The following is a 14,938-nucleotide window of genomic DNA, read 5'->3' as shown; positions in this document are numbered from 1 at the left end:
TTGAAACTGCTGTTGAGGTCAAAAGGTGAGGTGAGATTTCCATTACATCCTAGTGAGTCAGGAAGGAGACAGTCTAAAGATGAGGAAAAGGAAGAATAGTGGCTACTTCACATCACCAAACTGCTGGGACTGTCAGTATCGCAAGCCAACCTACTATCTACTCAAGTCGGAAATAGACCAGGTTTTGCCATTGCAGGAATGTATTAGCAGAATTTGTCCTTACTTTCATGAATACAGTGAGTTCAGTAACAATAAAAATGCAATGGGGGGGGGAAAAACCACATCGGGGACACAAAATGGTCAAAAAAAACTTTATTTTTGTTCTTAGGGCATATAAGAGGAGATGTAAACAAAATACAAAAAAAATTATCACAAATCAAATCTTACAATCTGCAAGCATTTGAAGACAGAGCATCCTTTCCCCCACTGGCCCTCAAAATACAGAAAGCCTGCTCAAATTTTAATAAGCAACAACCCTGACCCCTGAAAGTCCCTCAGGGGTTTTGCAAGGTCCTAAAACCAAGGGGTAGATTTCTTTAAAAGGACACTGCATCTTTGTGATAAAATACTTAAAGACAACATAAATATTACAAATATTAAGATATTTAGCACCACCTTTGGTCCAAGCTATCAATGAACTGGGAGATGACCACAAGTACAGTCTACTTAGCAAGCCCTCTCTGCCTGAGACATTAAATATTGTAGTTTCACACTGCAAGAACTTGTAGTAAAACTGAGAAGACAGCCCTAAAACTTTGGAAGTCCCTCACAAGCCTCTGCTAATCATGCACGGGTGCGGAGATGGCTGCTGTTCTGATGGAACAGTGCATGCAAACGATAACCATCAGTCAAGACAGTATAAGCAAAGCCTCGGAAGGGTCTGTAGCTTTGTACAATAGGACATGCCAATGTTCTCCACGAGTCCTGATTCTGCTCTAACACTGCAGATGGCCTAAATTGCTCCAAACTTTAGCTGAGAAAGGGCTGACAACAGCTTGGGTGTGCAGTTTTCCTCTTCCATCAGCATCCTGCCATCCCTCCTGACAGCACAGGTTACTAGATGAGGGAGGCAGAAGCCTGGAAAAGCAGCACAGTTTGGCTCCTTTGGGCAATTCAGAAGATTTAGCCCAGATACTTCAGACGGAGACATTTGTTTATCAGGCATCATTTATTCCAAACCCTGACTGGACATTCTTGATAGACACACAATATGGAGCTGCATGGCTTAGGGCTTTCCACTAAAATCAAATACACAGATGCCAAAGATGGCACTATTATGGTACAGGACATGATCATTTTGATTTATGATATTTCTTGGAGGAATCTGGGTCCATAACCCAGACTGCCATATTTTAGGATTATCATGGCCAAAACAAACGTTTTCAGACTGATGGCCCTGCATTTAGGCTCTTAAATAGAAGTAACTTGATTTTCAAAAGGTTCTGAGCACTTACAACTCGTGTTCAATGGAAGCTGAAGGTGCTCGGCACCTCTGAAAGATCAAGCTGGTATTAGATACCCAAATATGGATTTAGGAATCTAACCGTAGGCAACACCAGTCTGAAATTTCTGGCATGTGTATTCACATACACAATAGTTGCCATCTGGCATGTTTTGGACTCTCTTTGACAGATAATATGGCTTATATATTCTTCATTTAATAAGTAATGCACCTAGAGTTTTAATTGTTAAATGAATAAAACACATTTTCACTTGACTGTTCCAGAAGACATTCTGCTAGAAAAGTGAACACACGAACACTGCTTATCCAAAAAGAATTGCAATAGGAATTGGCCAGGTACTGCTTGGCAAGATGTATTTTGTGACTAACAATCAAAAACCTGATAAAAGAAAGGAGGCAAATGTTACATCTACTGCACCTCTTAGTCCCACACAGGCCAGCTGCATGCCTGAAGATCGGCTGAACCCTGTAGCCTTAGCTGCAAAAATGTTTGAACCTCATAGTTCCAATCGCAGTTAATATGCTTGATTTGTATCATATCCAGTAAAGAAATGACGAGGAAGTCAGCTCTCAGACAGTTAAGGTGAGCCAGGAAGAATAAAGGCTAAAAATCAAGGCCACCTGATGGGCATGGACTATACAAGCATCATGTTTTACGAGAGGCAGGGCTATTGCCACCTTGCTCGCAGCCAGAGCAGAACAATGAGAATATCACTATGCCTTTCAGTGGGAGTTACCTGGCAGAGATCCACGTGTTCAGAATCGGACCCATACCAACTAAATGACTTCTCATTAGAATATCACACTGGATAAAGCATGCTCACTGACTGGCCGGCACTAAACCACAGAGGGAAGAGAAACAACATTTACTTGGCAAAAAAAATAAAGTCAATTTTCCACTTTGGATGCAGTCCTTGTTCTTTGGAGGTAAAACAAATTTCTCTTTGCTGATCAGAACTCAGTGCTCTATACCAAGGTGTTTAAAAGGCAGACTTGAAGACTGATCAAATAGGCCTTTAGTTTTCTGTCAATTCAGATAGCGACTGAGAGGGTGTTTCACAGTCACCATTTCAAAAATCATCATCGTTAGCAAATGGTGACACCACCTGTGAAGTACATTTAATCACAGGATTTTGTGTGTGTGTTGTGGGGTGGGGGTGGGGGCAGAGGTACTTTCTATAAATCACAACTGATTTACCAGTTGGGAAATCAATTTAATGGACACACTGTTGCAAACTGTTTCCACCTGGCAAGTCACTATTGTAGAAGCAGGTCTGCTGCACAAACAGTTCCATCTCCAGCAAGTGATCAAAAGAAAACAAAACAATGCACTGACCACTTCTAGGTCAAGCTCCAACCCGTGCTACAGAACATTATGGGGCAACTGCTAATTCCACTAACATCAATATCAAAATACCCATCAACTCCATAGGATCAAGATGGGGCATTAAGAGATCAAATATTACTTAATAGGCATTATTCACCAGCAGGTGAAACTCTGCTACTACAGACCAGCAGTGAATCTGGCCCAACGTTATTTCTTGAGGAATGGCTTCTCCTGTATTTTTCTTCCTCCCTTGGGAATGAACAGTAAATACCATCATCACTTTACTTCACCTCTCCCAAAACAAGCTGAATTAACTCCCGTCTTCATCCTCTCTTTAAAAGTCTCAATTCTTCTCTTTCATTTATACTGCAACAGAAACCACATCAGCTTCAAGAAAACTCCAAACAAAACTGTTTCCACGTACAAAAAAAATAAATCAGCTCTACCCCACACACCAGGACCAGCCACACATTTCTCTCTCTTGCCACCAACATACTCTCAAAGCCTCTCTCTCGCAGATGGTTACATTCCCACCCATCAGTCAATGGAAACCTAGATCCGTACACTGCAGTGCCCAATAATTATTGTCACATTCAGAACGTCAGCCACCTACAAAATCACAGCTTGGTGTTTACAACGGAGCCCCACACTGCATTCGGACTTTTAGACTTGCTCACATTTTCAAACTTGGATGCCTAACGCTACATTTATGTCTGGACTGAACAGGATATGTCAATACTCAAACGTAAGCACGTGCCTAGGCAACGCTGAAGTCGATCAGAGCACTCCCATGTTTAAAGTTAAGTATGTGCTTTATGGCCTTGATTTATCAAGACACTTAGGCACCCAAATTAGAGTCCGGATTTTCAGAACTACTGATCTCCCACAGCTCCTACTGATTTTAATGGGAATGTTGGCTGCTTAGTACTTCTGAAAACAAGCCCACTTATTTAGATACCTACATATGGATTTAGGAAACCAAGTCAAAAAATTCTGGCCTAATTCTCAAAGTCAACACAAGCAGGCGATCAGGTTGCTGGTGAGACTCATTTAGGTAGAAACAAAATTTTAAGTCCTGAGAATGGAAGGATTATAGGTTTAATCCTCTTCAAAACATTGCCATCTATGGTAACAAACAGATGCTGTTTGCAATTAAACAACTGCAAAATAAGAAGAGAGTATTTTGATGAGTGACAAGAAATTAACGACTGAACACTTGGATAATCAAGTCAGAAGAAACAACCAACAAAACTGCAGCTACTCTGTACACAATCCAGAGATCGTGTAACTCTCAATGCAGATTCCCAGAACAGAAAAAAGCAAGTGCAGTGAGAGACAGACCATGCTTCCAAAAATACTCCTTACACCCAAATTCACCACAAGTAATTCCCCCCCCCCCCCTTTTTAGCATGCTTATCCAGTACCTCATAAAACTGAGAAATTGCCTAGAGAATGGAAACAATTAGTAACTTGGTCCTTTTCTGGATTTGTCGTTTAATAAGAAAAAACATTGGTAATCAATCGTTCCACCAATCACTTTGTGTTTATATATTGTTTTTCATTCTCCTTTTTCAACTGCCCCTATTAAGATGTATTCATGAGACAATTAGAGTTTTTTGGTTCAGGAAGATGGCTGCTTCTAGAGTGGAAGAAATTGACCCTACTTGAATGTTACAAGTTCTAGATTCAGAACATAATTTGGCACATTTGAAGTTCAAGTTCTGAACTGACTCATGGATATTTGTTCTTGCCGTTTGTTTCCTGGATGACCGCAGAAACAGCACAAGAATAATTTTCAAATAAGAATTTAACTGTTTGCATAGTGAAGGCTGCCAAGTGCTTAGGAGTTTTTAGATTACACTGATCTGTAGAAGTCAAGGGGTTACAGCTACAGATGAAATAACTGGGGCAACCTAAAATTAAAAGTAAATATTAGAAGCGTAAGTTCTAGAGATTTCAGAAAGATTCCCAAATGCCAACTGGTTTTCACACCCTTAATTATGCAGGGAGAAGAGAACAAGAGAAGCAGCTACCTTTGTAACCAGCTAATCCTCCTGTATCAGAAGAGCAAGATCACAATGTACAAGCTATAAAAACCTCAGACATTTCCCAGCAGCGTCACTAGCAGCGGTCTATTTCACAACAGTACGAAAAGGGACTGCCGGGTTAAAGGCTGCTCTCAATGGATCTGGGAATAGACCGTCTTGCCAGCTTTGACCTTCTGATGAACCTCAACATTATCTAGATCTCCCAGATGCACAAGGCTCCTTGATTAAAACAAATGCAGAACACGTTTGTCTTACCTCAGCGGATCATGAACTTCAGGATAGAGGTTGTCATATTTTATCATGCTGTGTGAAACTGAACATTGGGCAATAATAAATCATACTGTATAACCCAGAGCAGTGATATATTTAAAAAAAATACGAAGTGAAAGCACCTGCAGTGTCAAACCCAATAATTTATGGCCTTAAGAAGAAACATCCCTGGTTCAAATTTTATCTTTATTTTTCACCTCTCTTTTTCCCGCCACTACCATTGTCCAGTTACTTCTATTGTCTCTTAACAAATTATTCTTCTTATTCTCTCCCCGCCCCTACCCCCACCCCCAATCAACCCTTGTTTTGATTCAGTAACAAACAGGAGTCTCAACACAGGACAGCAGTGGCTTATGCTGCAAAAGGACAGGTCTGTAAAACGCCAGTGTGAAGCTTTAAAACCATTTATTTATTTAAATTGCACTCTCCAACTAGAATTAAAGCTACCTGAATGCAAGAACAAACTATGAACACCCTGTGTGGGACCAGCCCAGCCCTGTGAATCTAAAATGGAAGAGACCAATTTATTCTGCCTATGCCCATGTTCAGCCTGACCCAACAGTCCCTATGGGAAAATTCCCAATGGGGCAGGCTTTTTATTTCAACAGGAGTTTTCCTCCAGAAAACAGCAGAACTTGGGCTCCTATAGTGAGGATATTAGTGAAAACGATTTCCCAATCACAACACACACGCATACAAACACACACACACACACACACACACAATTTACATAAGCCCCTCCAAAAAAAATGAGGGATCTAACTTGGTAGCAATTATGGACGCCTGTTTCTACAGAAGACTCGGCATTTGGTTACAAGTTGGGTCTGAGGAGGTGGAAAAACAGGAACCTATAGGCCTGATCCCAAGCCTTCTGAAGTCAACGAAAAGACTCCCGTGAGCTCCAGTGAACTCATGATCAGGCCCTGTGTACAGTACGTGATCCGGAGATTATAATTAAACAAAACAAATACTGAGATGTATAGATGGACGACAGAGACAAAACACAGGCACTGCGACATGGACGCCAGGGCCATGAAACATTTAAAAGACAAGCTCTCCAAACATCTGCCTTGTTTCTCTCTCTGCCGCCACCAAAAACCTAAAACAAAAATGTAAACTAATTTACACAGACACACGTTTGTTCTCAGGTCATCCAATCCGTACCTATTAAATGCCAAAGTTATATACAGCAACCCCTTCTCCAGCCGTCGGCCAGTCGCCTGGATTTCTAAGGGGAGAGGACACCAGCCACTAGCAGCAGAACTCCAGTCAATATTCAAGTGTTAACTACAACCACCTGTGAAGGGGGTCATTGTATGTCACCTTGTTAGCACTTCGTTCGAATCAGAGTCTCAATTGTGCTTTGAAGTTCTGGGGAAGATATTCCCACCAAAAAAGTAAAACAGCTGAGTTACGTTAAGGCTTCGTCCTCCGGGCCTGACTCTCTTAGTTAGACTGGTTTTATTTCAGGGTAACTGCACGGGAGTTACTCTTGATGTATGGAAAGTGTGAGAGGAGACTCAAGAGCTCGCCCCATAAACTGAAATGAGGTTACTCAGTTAAGCTCTTAGTTCCTGTCCTGAAAGAAGATACCTACAGGAATCTGGAAGGAGATGGTCAGCTGAGCTCAGTTTTGCTGTTTAAATGCAAAGGACTCGCCTACAACATGACAAGCTTCTGAGAAGAGCTTAAGTAACAGCAGGGCAACAGTGAACGGGGGGGGGGGGAGACTAAGCTGCAGTGCAATTCCCCCAAGCGTATTAACCTGGACAATATGAAATATGTTCACTGAAGTCTGAGAGCCCGAAGCTCTGGTTTTCGCATTTCATTTGAACTTAGTGAAAATAATCCAGTTTTGCAAAGATATAAGATTTTGCAGTTTATTTGAAACTAGAGCTATTTTGGGTGAAAGTGAGTTCACTTGCCACTCAAAATAGTCCCCCAGATTGAAAACCTGAATTGGAAATTTCAAAAAGGAAGCGTGTCAAAATTTAAGATCCAAAAATTATTAATTTGTACAAACGGATTTTATTTTTGCACATCAGAATAGGAAATCAAAATGTGAACATTCCTGTTTCAATGCAACAGTCCCACTGTGGAATTCCATAAGAAGGGAGAAGAAATTTTTGCAAGTCACACGGCCGATTAATAAACACAAAGGACAGGAGACTATTGGAACCTAGGCCTAAACCATGAAAAATTTTATCCCTTTCTAAATTACCATAAATTCTGAAGTTTAGCATGGGGAATTTGCTGAAAAAAATATGTACTGGAAAAAGAGAAAGATCAGGCATAGATGATACAAGGATGTGTTTAAAGGGTAATACAGGTATCATGCCTAATTAAGGGCATTCTTGCATATTCCATCCATAGCTCTTGCAACATGCACATATAATCCCTGCATTTTTGCTAATAGGTGTTTTGCTTATGAAACAGTCATTCTATAAAAAACCCAACAGTCAACAATCCATATGTACCCGAGTTGTATTTCCTTCCAACTGACCCCCCCCCCCCCTTCCGATTCTTCCAAAGTTTTCTTAAGAGTGCATGACTTAAAATTACAGATGTTTCACACTGTGCGCTCCACTCCAAGTCCTGGATGAGGGGCCTGTTTATTCTGTGAATATTGCACTTATCCACTCATTGGATTTTTTTTTTCTTGAGAATGCAGAGTATTTGGGGGGAAAATGTAATAAAAACATTAGTAAGATACAACACAGCAAAATACGAATTAAAAAGCTGCCTAAAAAGGCCTAAAATTAAACAGTATACATTCTACTCTGTTAATACGAGTAACATGAACATAATGAATGCTTTACCAAATTCCCTTGTGTTTCTCCTAAATGATAAAAGCAGTAACTTTCTTTTTAACTGAGGAAAGCAATGAATATATATTACAATAACATATGCTGCACTAAGATCTGAAAGTGATTAAAACAAATTATATAATGCCTTCGTCAAGAACTATAGCATTGCTATAGAAGGAATCATTTGAGGCCCACATTCTGATTTTAGTTATGCCAGTGTAAATATGGAGCAATGCCATTTACACCAGTTCAACTATGAGCAAAGTTTGGCCTTTAGTTATCGAATCCTTGCTAAAATTCAAACTATGGTACACTTTTTTTTTTTTTAAAAAGACGACTTGTAATCAATACATATGAATAAGTATCAGTTAAAATACCAGGTAGTTTATATTTAACGTCTTTTGCATTGAGATTGGGTTTTACAAACAAAATCAGTCAGGTATATTTATATTAAATGCACATTTTGCAAGGCATAAAGGTTAAGCCAATTAATAGGAACTACCTTTACGTGGGTAAGGCTAAAATTTTTTTTAAAAATGTTAATTTGGAAAAATTCTTTTGGGGATTAAGAAAGCTTTTCAGGCATTATATAAACCTCAATAACAAACTCAGAAGTGCTCATTATTATTAAAGTTGCAGTATACAGCAAGACAAAACATTTCACATTTGTAAATTTGGTATAATTGAACTGCATTTTGGACTTTTGGGGGTTCAATTTTCACATATCACTTTTTGGAAAGCATGGCTGCATGATCAAAGCAATCATTTAGCCCAATAGAATGGCAGCACTCATCTCCTCCTACCACAAGAGGGCACTCTGACTCCACAAAATACTTCAGTAGCTCCCCAGATTTTTTTTTTTTTTTTTTTAACTTGCTTCAAGTTTTTTTAAACCACCACTAGGGAATTATGTACTTACTGTTATAAAGTGAGGTTCACATATACATTTAAAAATTGTTCAGTGTCACAGTGTCAGTTTTGGTAAATTCAGTAAAAAAAATTAAAGGGCCATAAACTCTTCCTTCGTCTTCCCCAAGTCACCCTGGCAGTTTTTGTTTTACAATCAAATTTTCCTTTTTTTTTTTTTTTTTTTTGGGGGGGGGGGAGGGAGGGGAGAGAGCTTCCTTCCTCTGTCACTTTATGAAAGATCTTAATCACGAGGGGAAAATAGCTGGCTACACAGGGAAACAGTGAATCTGACTACACAAAAAGTGCTGTCATCAAATATATAACTCGACACATCTTTCTCTAATTTCTTTCAGGTCCAGTGTTCTTAAAGTGGGGGAGGGAAGTTTGGTGACAACAGTACTTAGACTAACGTTGTTGCTTTTGTAAAACATCCTTTTAACCTGAAAATTATGACACAACCATTGAATTCAAGTGAAGCCTAGATCTGGTCATTCCCGAATAGCGGGTAATCTGGATCTGACGTTTATGTGGCTCAGATTCATTTCTGAGCCACAAACTCTCTCATTTAGATTCAAGTGCATCTGTCACTTTCCATTCTGTTGGGCGTACGTGTGTGTAGTTTTTACGGGGCGGGGGCTGTGTTACACAGAATCTGACCTGCTCAGCTCTGCCTTCTCCTATGAAATCTGAAAGAAGCTTCACAGGAGTAATCATCATCAGTTGTTGTTGAGCAGAACTGATGCTTGAGAAAACCCGCGCAAGACACCAGCATTTGCAGGTACTGATATTTTTTTGTACCTTGTTGATGTCAAAGATTCTACACCACAGCCAACTGTGCTGTTGATAACTGGCTGGGCACAACGTACCCACAAAGACAAAGACCAAACCAAGTCCCTCAGTTAGGACAGAACAAGCAAACTCTGGTTTAAGGTGCAGTGGGAAGTATTTAGTGTACTGGCAGAGAGGGAGGAATGCGACACAATGACTTTAGTTACAAAGTTTAACAATGGCCCCGATTCCAATGGCCTGAGCCTGTAAGTACCACCAGGTCACAGCGGGGTTTGATCACCTCAGTAATTCCACAACCTCATTCAGGACTCAGGCTCGAGGAGGTGTTCAAAGCTATCCTGCCACCCACACAGAAAGGGGAAAATTAGGGTTAATGAAATCAATCCAGTCCCAGTGCAGGCTCCAATGGCCCCACCAGAGGTCTCCTCCCACTCAGAGATTCTTTGCATCTGTGGCCTTTCCTTTGTTGGATACAATCTGAATATTCCTAAATTGCTCTCTAATCAGAAATGTGTCTCTCTTTCTCTTGGCAAGAACTCAAGTCATGCTGTTCTGTATTTTGAGAGTTCAGTGGCTCAATGCAGAAGTATTGGGAGCTGTGTTTTTTGTCTCCTCAGGAGATGACAGCATGAAAGTGCTGTCAAAACAAAACTTTAGCATATTTTTAAATAATTATAAATTAATTTTAATAAATACATGCTTTTTTAAAAAAATGAACAATTATATACTGCACCTTTAAATAATGCACTTAGTTTGCTGTGTTGACTTCCATTTTGGATTTTTTATTGTTAAAGTGCATTAATTCAAAATAATGAACCACTTCCGCATCATTATTGTTAAAGTAAATCAAAATAACATTACACAAGTCACTAAGTCACTACTGTTAGTACTGCAATCTAGCAGATAACTATGTATTGCTCTATTTAATACTGTCCAGCAGAAGAATAGAATACTTCTATTATAATCTCACAACAGCTCCAGCAGTCTTTAATGACTGCTACCATATTAGTACAACTAAAAATGGACAGAAGCATGAGAGATGGGACTGCAGCGCCTCAGATAGACATCCAGTAAGATGTGGTTAACTGGGTATATACATATATATAGTAAAACGTAAGGTAGAGAGAGGACTCTACACATTTTGATATGGGCTGTAGTGTAGATACACCTCCCCGTCACAACTTACGTTGGATCTGAGTAGAACACCCGCCCCCACCATTACTCGTGGACATAACTCTTTCAACAGAACTCCATTCACAGCCTTTGATTGCAACGTAATGGTTTTTCAGCTAGCAAATGGGCGTCAGTCATGTCAACTGTAGGCCTCTTTCCCTCAAAGTTTTCGTGGTGATTAGTTAAAAAACCCCAAATCACAAAAAAATAAAGACGAGAACAACTTTTAAATTGTGTATTTTTTTTTTTTTTTTGGCAGAGAAAACACTCCCTATAACACACTCAATACTGTGCTATTTTAGGCCCCACATCAGGTTGGGTTCCAGCTAACTAAATCATCAGACCCTTTATCTTCCCAATGCCAAATGATAATTGGCATGAAGTTTGGCTGGAAAATAAAAGGGCATGTATCAATGTGTGTAATACACCAGCAGTGAAATAATTGACTTTTCCCCTTTAAAACAGGACACAAAAATGCTGCCTCTTATTTAAAGAAACTGGATATTGATCGTCACTTAAATGGTTAACGAGCCCATTAAACTGCTAAAAGCAAGACTTTCTCAAGTACAGTATGGATTTATAGTGGCTGATGCTTACAGTACAATAGCTGGCTACCTCAGGAACATGTCTGTAATCCATGCCCTTTCCAAATGGTTGTATATTCCCCGCCCCACCACCCATGTGTCACGTTGTAAAGCATTACAGTTATAAATAACACGAAGGAAAAGTGGGGGGGAGGAGGGGGTGAGACAGCTTTTTGGTTAGTCACATTGTAGCCCTAATTGCTTTGTTATTAGATCTCTCTTTGAGCTTGAAAATCCCATGTGTTCTTTGCAGTACAAATGTACTTTTTGGATTCAAGTGGGAATCCAATCACAAAATTGACTCCTACTTTAGTTTTCACTTAAAGAAAAAAAAAAAAAAAAAAAGGCTTTTTTGGTAAACCAATGCACAGTTAAAAAAAATACCCAGAATGCACAGGAAAGACACAAAAACAACTCCCCCAAAATATACAAATTAAAATTGTGCAGACTGAATTCAATGGCTTCTCCACCGCCCCCTTTGTAAACACTGATGCTGCAACAGGTTATGGCTGTTTCTAACTTACAGCTTTGTGGGTCCTGTGAATGTGCTCCCAATTTGTATTGGACAGTGAAAACAGGAGTAACACATTTGATTGCTTTTCTTCTTTGAGGCCGCAGGGATATTTTGAATATTTAAAAATTGTGACAATTTGGAAAAATCCAGCTCAGGAAAGAGAATCAACCTGGATCTCCTGGCAGGAGTCACCACACTGAACTAAACAAGGAGTATTTAAAGTAATCATTGTTCACAAAATTGCGTCCATAGGTTTGTTTTTGTGGTGTGTTTGCAAGCACCTGGTAGCCCTACAGGCCATAAGAACACCCGGAGTCTCAGCTCAAGAGCCCAGAGAGAGAACAAAAGGCAGCAAAAAAACCCCAAAAACAAACACAAAAAAACCCCAATGCCTCCTGAATGTCATTTCTGAGGTTTAGTAATAATGACAAACCGCGGTTGAAGTCAGAGACCAAATCTCTCCACGATGAAAAGGCTCCAACGCTGAAATTGACTGTTGAGAAGAGTGAAAAATCTGAGCTTCTAGAAAGGGCTGGGGTTCTCCTCTGTATTTTAGAATCAAATTCCAACTCACTTTGCACACTTAAAAGTTGTGAAAACACATTAAAAACTTCTGGATATTCCATGTGGAGATGAGAGGAAGCAGAGATTCTAAAATGTTTAAGTTTGGCACTAAACTCCCCCCAACGATTTCCTCAAGTGGATGCATCAGTTTGTATCTCTCGCAAAGGCACACATTTGGTTTCCCACCATTAGCAACAGGAAAGATGAGATATCATACCCTGTTACAGACAGATTAACAACAGCTTCCCAAAAAAGGGCGTTTGACTATGCTGTATCTTCTTTTTCTTTGCTTAAATTCCTTCAGGCCATGTTAACCCCATAAAGCTCTGCAAACACAGCATAGCTTAATCAGTCAGTCCCTTTGCACAAACTAGAGCACGGGAAAAAAATTTTGTGGGTATAGCATTTTTTTCAGATGTACACAGCAGGAACAGTATAAATTAGGGAATTTAAAGATATTGCAACATTAATTTTTTTTCTCCAAATAATTTGAGGGCACCCAGCCTTTAAATGGTTTCCCACCATCCATGATCTGACAGTACCACCAACCATTTGGGTTTCTTTCCAGGACCTCCATGCAAACACCTTCCTGAAACCCTGCCGTCTCCTCATCCCCCTCATAGTCTGCAATGGAAACATAGATATCCTTGAGGTTGTTGTGGATGAACTGAGATTTTTCAAGGGGCTTTGGCCGGACGGTGGACACTGGGATTCCATTGCGCTGAGTGGATAGATTGCAGGTTGTCTCCAATCCCTCTATGCCTGATTGATCAGCCTGCTTTGCCTTCGAGTCACCGGGCTGTGATCGCGCACTGCTGAAAGAGGAATTCCGGCGGACAGCCCTTAGGTGGTCTGTAGTAGTTAAGGATTCGTTCCTGCGCAGGGAGCATGACAGGTTATTATCCTTTGGGGGCGGGGAAACGAACACAGACTGTGGCCTCACTGCTAACTGTCTCACTCCATTCCTCATTTTCACAGCCCCTGAAGTTTTGGAAAAGCCACCAGGGGGTTTGCTTGGAATGGGGGGCATTGCTCTTTTGCTCTGGTTGATGGTGTTCAAAGCCTGAACTCTTTTCTCTATTTTCTCCAAACTATTTGACTTGCTTTCATTTCTTCTGTTCCTGGCCAGCGAGATGTCGGTCTCTGAGGCTTCTCGTCGTTGGTTATCGGCGAGTACCAGGTAGTGGGAAGGAGCCCACCCTTCCATATCTCCATACTTCATGTACCACCATCCGCTGGCTTGCTTTTCCAACACTTCCACTTCCACTCCTGCTGGGAAGCAGAGTTCAGAATCCTGAACCTTTTGGTAAGAGTCAGTGGTTACATATAAACATTTTGTCTCATTCTCTTGCTCTGTCTTGGCTGAATGGTTAGAGCAGAAAATGGCATGGGAAGGAGATGTAATGAGATCTGTGGAGCTTCTTCTAAGGGAGTCATCTTGGATCTCAGGAGCTATTTGTGGAGGGCTTTCAGACTCTTCACTTCTCGAACCTTGAAGTCCACCTCTGAGCTGCCCAGTTGGCCTCAGCTGACGCCTTAAAGTGCTGATATCCATTTTTTCTTGGCTCTGAGAATCTGCCTTATTGAGGAAGGGTTTAGGTCTAACCATTGGCTTTGCTTTGGTTGAGGGGCTCTGTCCAGGCTCCTTCTTCGCACTTGTTCTTGGCATGCTACGTAAGCCAACGTCTGAGGCTGATCTGGGTTTTACCTCGTCACTCCTGGAATAGTGACATTTTCCAAGATCGGGCTGAATGCTTTTGTCAGATTTGAGCTTCAGGAGCGATGATTTGGGAGAACTGGAGCATGGAGAGTTTCTTCGGATTAGAGAGAGAGAGGAGCTTTTTTGGGAATCCGAATCTCCGCTAGATTCTTTACATGACGAAATGTCCTCCACATAAGGTCTGAATCCCTCATTTTCATAGATGATCTCTTCTTCACGAGCAACATCCTCTGAAGACTCGCCAACTCTGAACTTTGCCCTCTGCAGGGATGAGACAGGGGACGGCTTGAGTGGCTGAAACAGACGTTTTTCCAAGGAACTATCATCTCCATGGCTCTCATTCACCTCAGACTCTGCATCAAAGCCAAAGGCAGGCACATCATACTCTGGTTCTTCATATATGAGCTTTTGTGGGGAGTCCTGGACTTCTCCTGATGAAACAGTCCCAGGAGCGGTTCCTTCTTCCACGTCTTTTGGTTTACTGGGAGGTGCTGGGGGAGGGACCTTGGGTCGGGTTAGAGTACTGGTTCTTCTGTTTAAATTGGGCTTCTTCCTTTTATCAATGTAAGATGCTGGAGCCCACCCTTCTTTCTCTCCAATCTGTACATACCACCAGCCACCAGAGTTCTTATCAATAACCTAGAAGATGATGATGATGAACACTGCCATTAGTTAGGAGAGTTAACGGGTTAGGATTTTTTTTTTCTTTCAAGCCATCATCTAATTTTGTACAATGCTCTACCATTGCAAAGCATTATTATTTTGTACGGT

At 40.8% G+C, this 14,938-nt stretch overlaps 1 protein-coding gene across 8 annotated transcripts in view; it reads right to left on the bottom strand.

Moving 5' to 3' along the window:
* Positions 1 to 297: 297 nt before the first annotated feature.
* SH3PXD2A (SH3 and PX domains 2A) overlaps positions 298 to 14,938 on the bottom strand; it is a 388,309-nt gene continuing 373,668 nt past the window's right edge. For all 8 annotated transcript variants that reach the window (XM_043551930.1, XM_043551931.1, XM_043551932.1 and 5 more), the window contains one exon: positions 298 to 14,806. In XM_043551930.1, coding sequence (XP_043407865.1) covers positions 12,914 to 14,806 — 1,893 coding nt within the window. In that variant the 3' untranslated portion in view covers positions 298 to 12,913. The remainder of the gene's footprint in view (positions 14,807 to 14,938) is intronic.

This window comes from Chelonia mydas, chromosome 7, assembly GCF_015237465.2.
Source record: "Chelonia mydas isolate rCheMyd1 chromosome 7, rCheMyd1.pri.v2, whole genome shotgun sequence".
NCBI classification, from domain to species: Eukaryota; Metazoa; Chordata; order Testudines; family Cheloniidae; genus Chelonia; species Chelonia mydas.
Note: the sequence above shows the minus strand (reverse complement) of the source record. Positions and strands in the feature narration are given on the sequence as shown.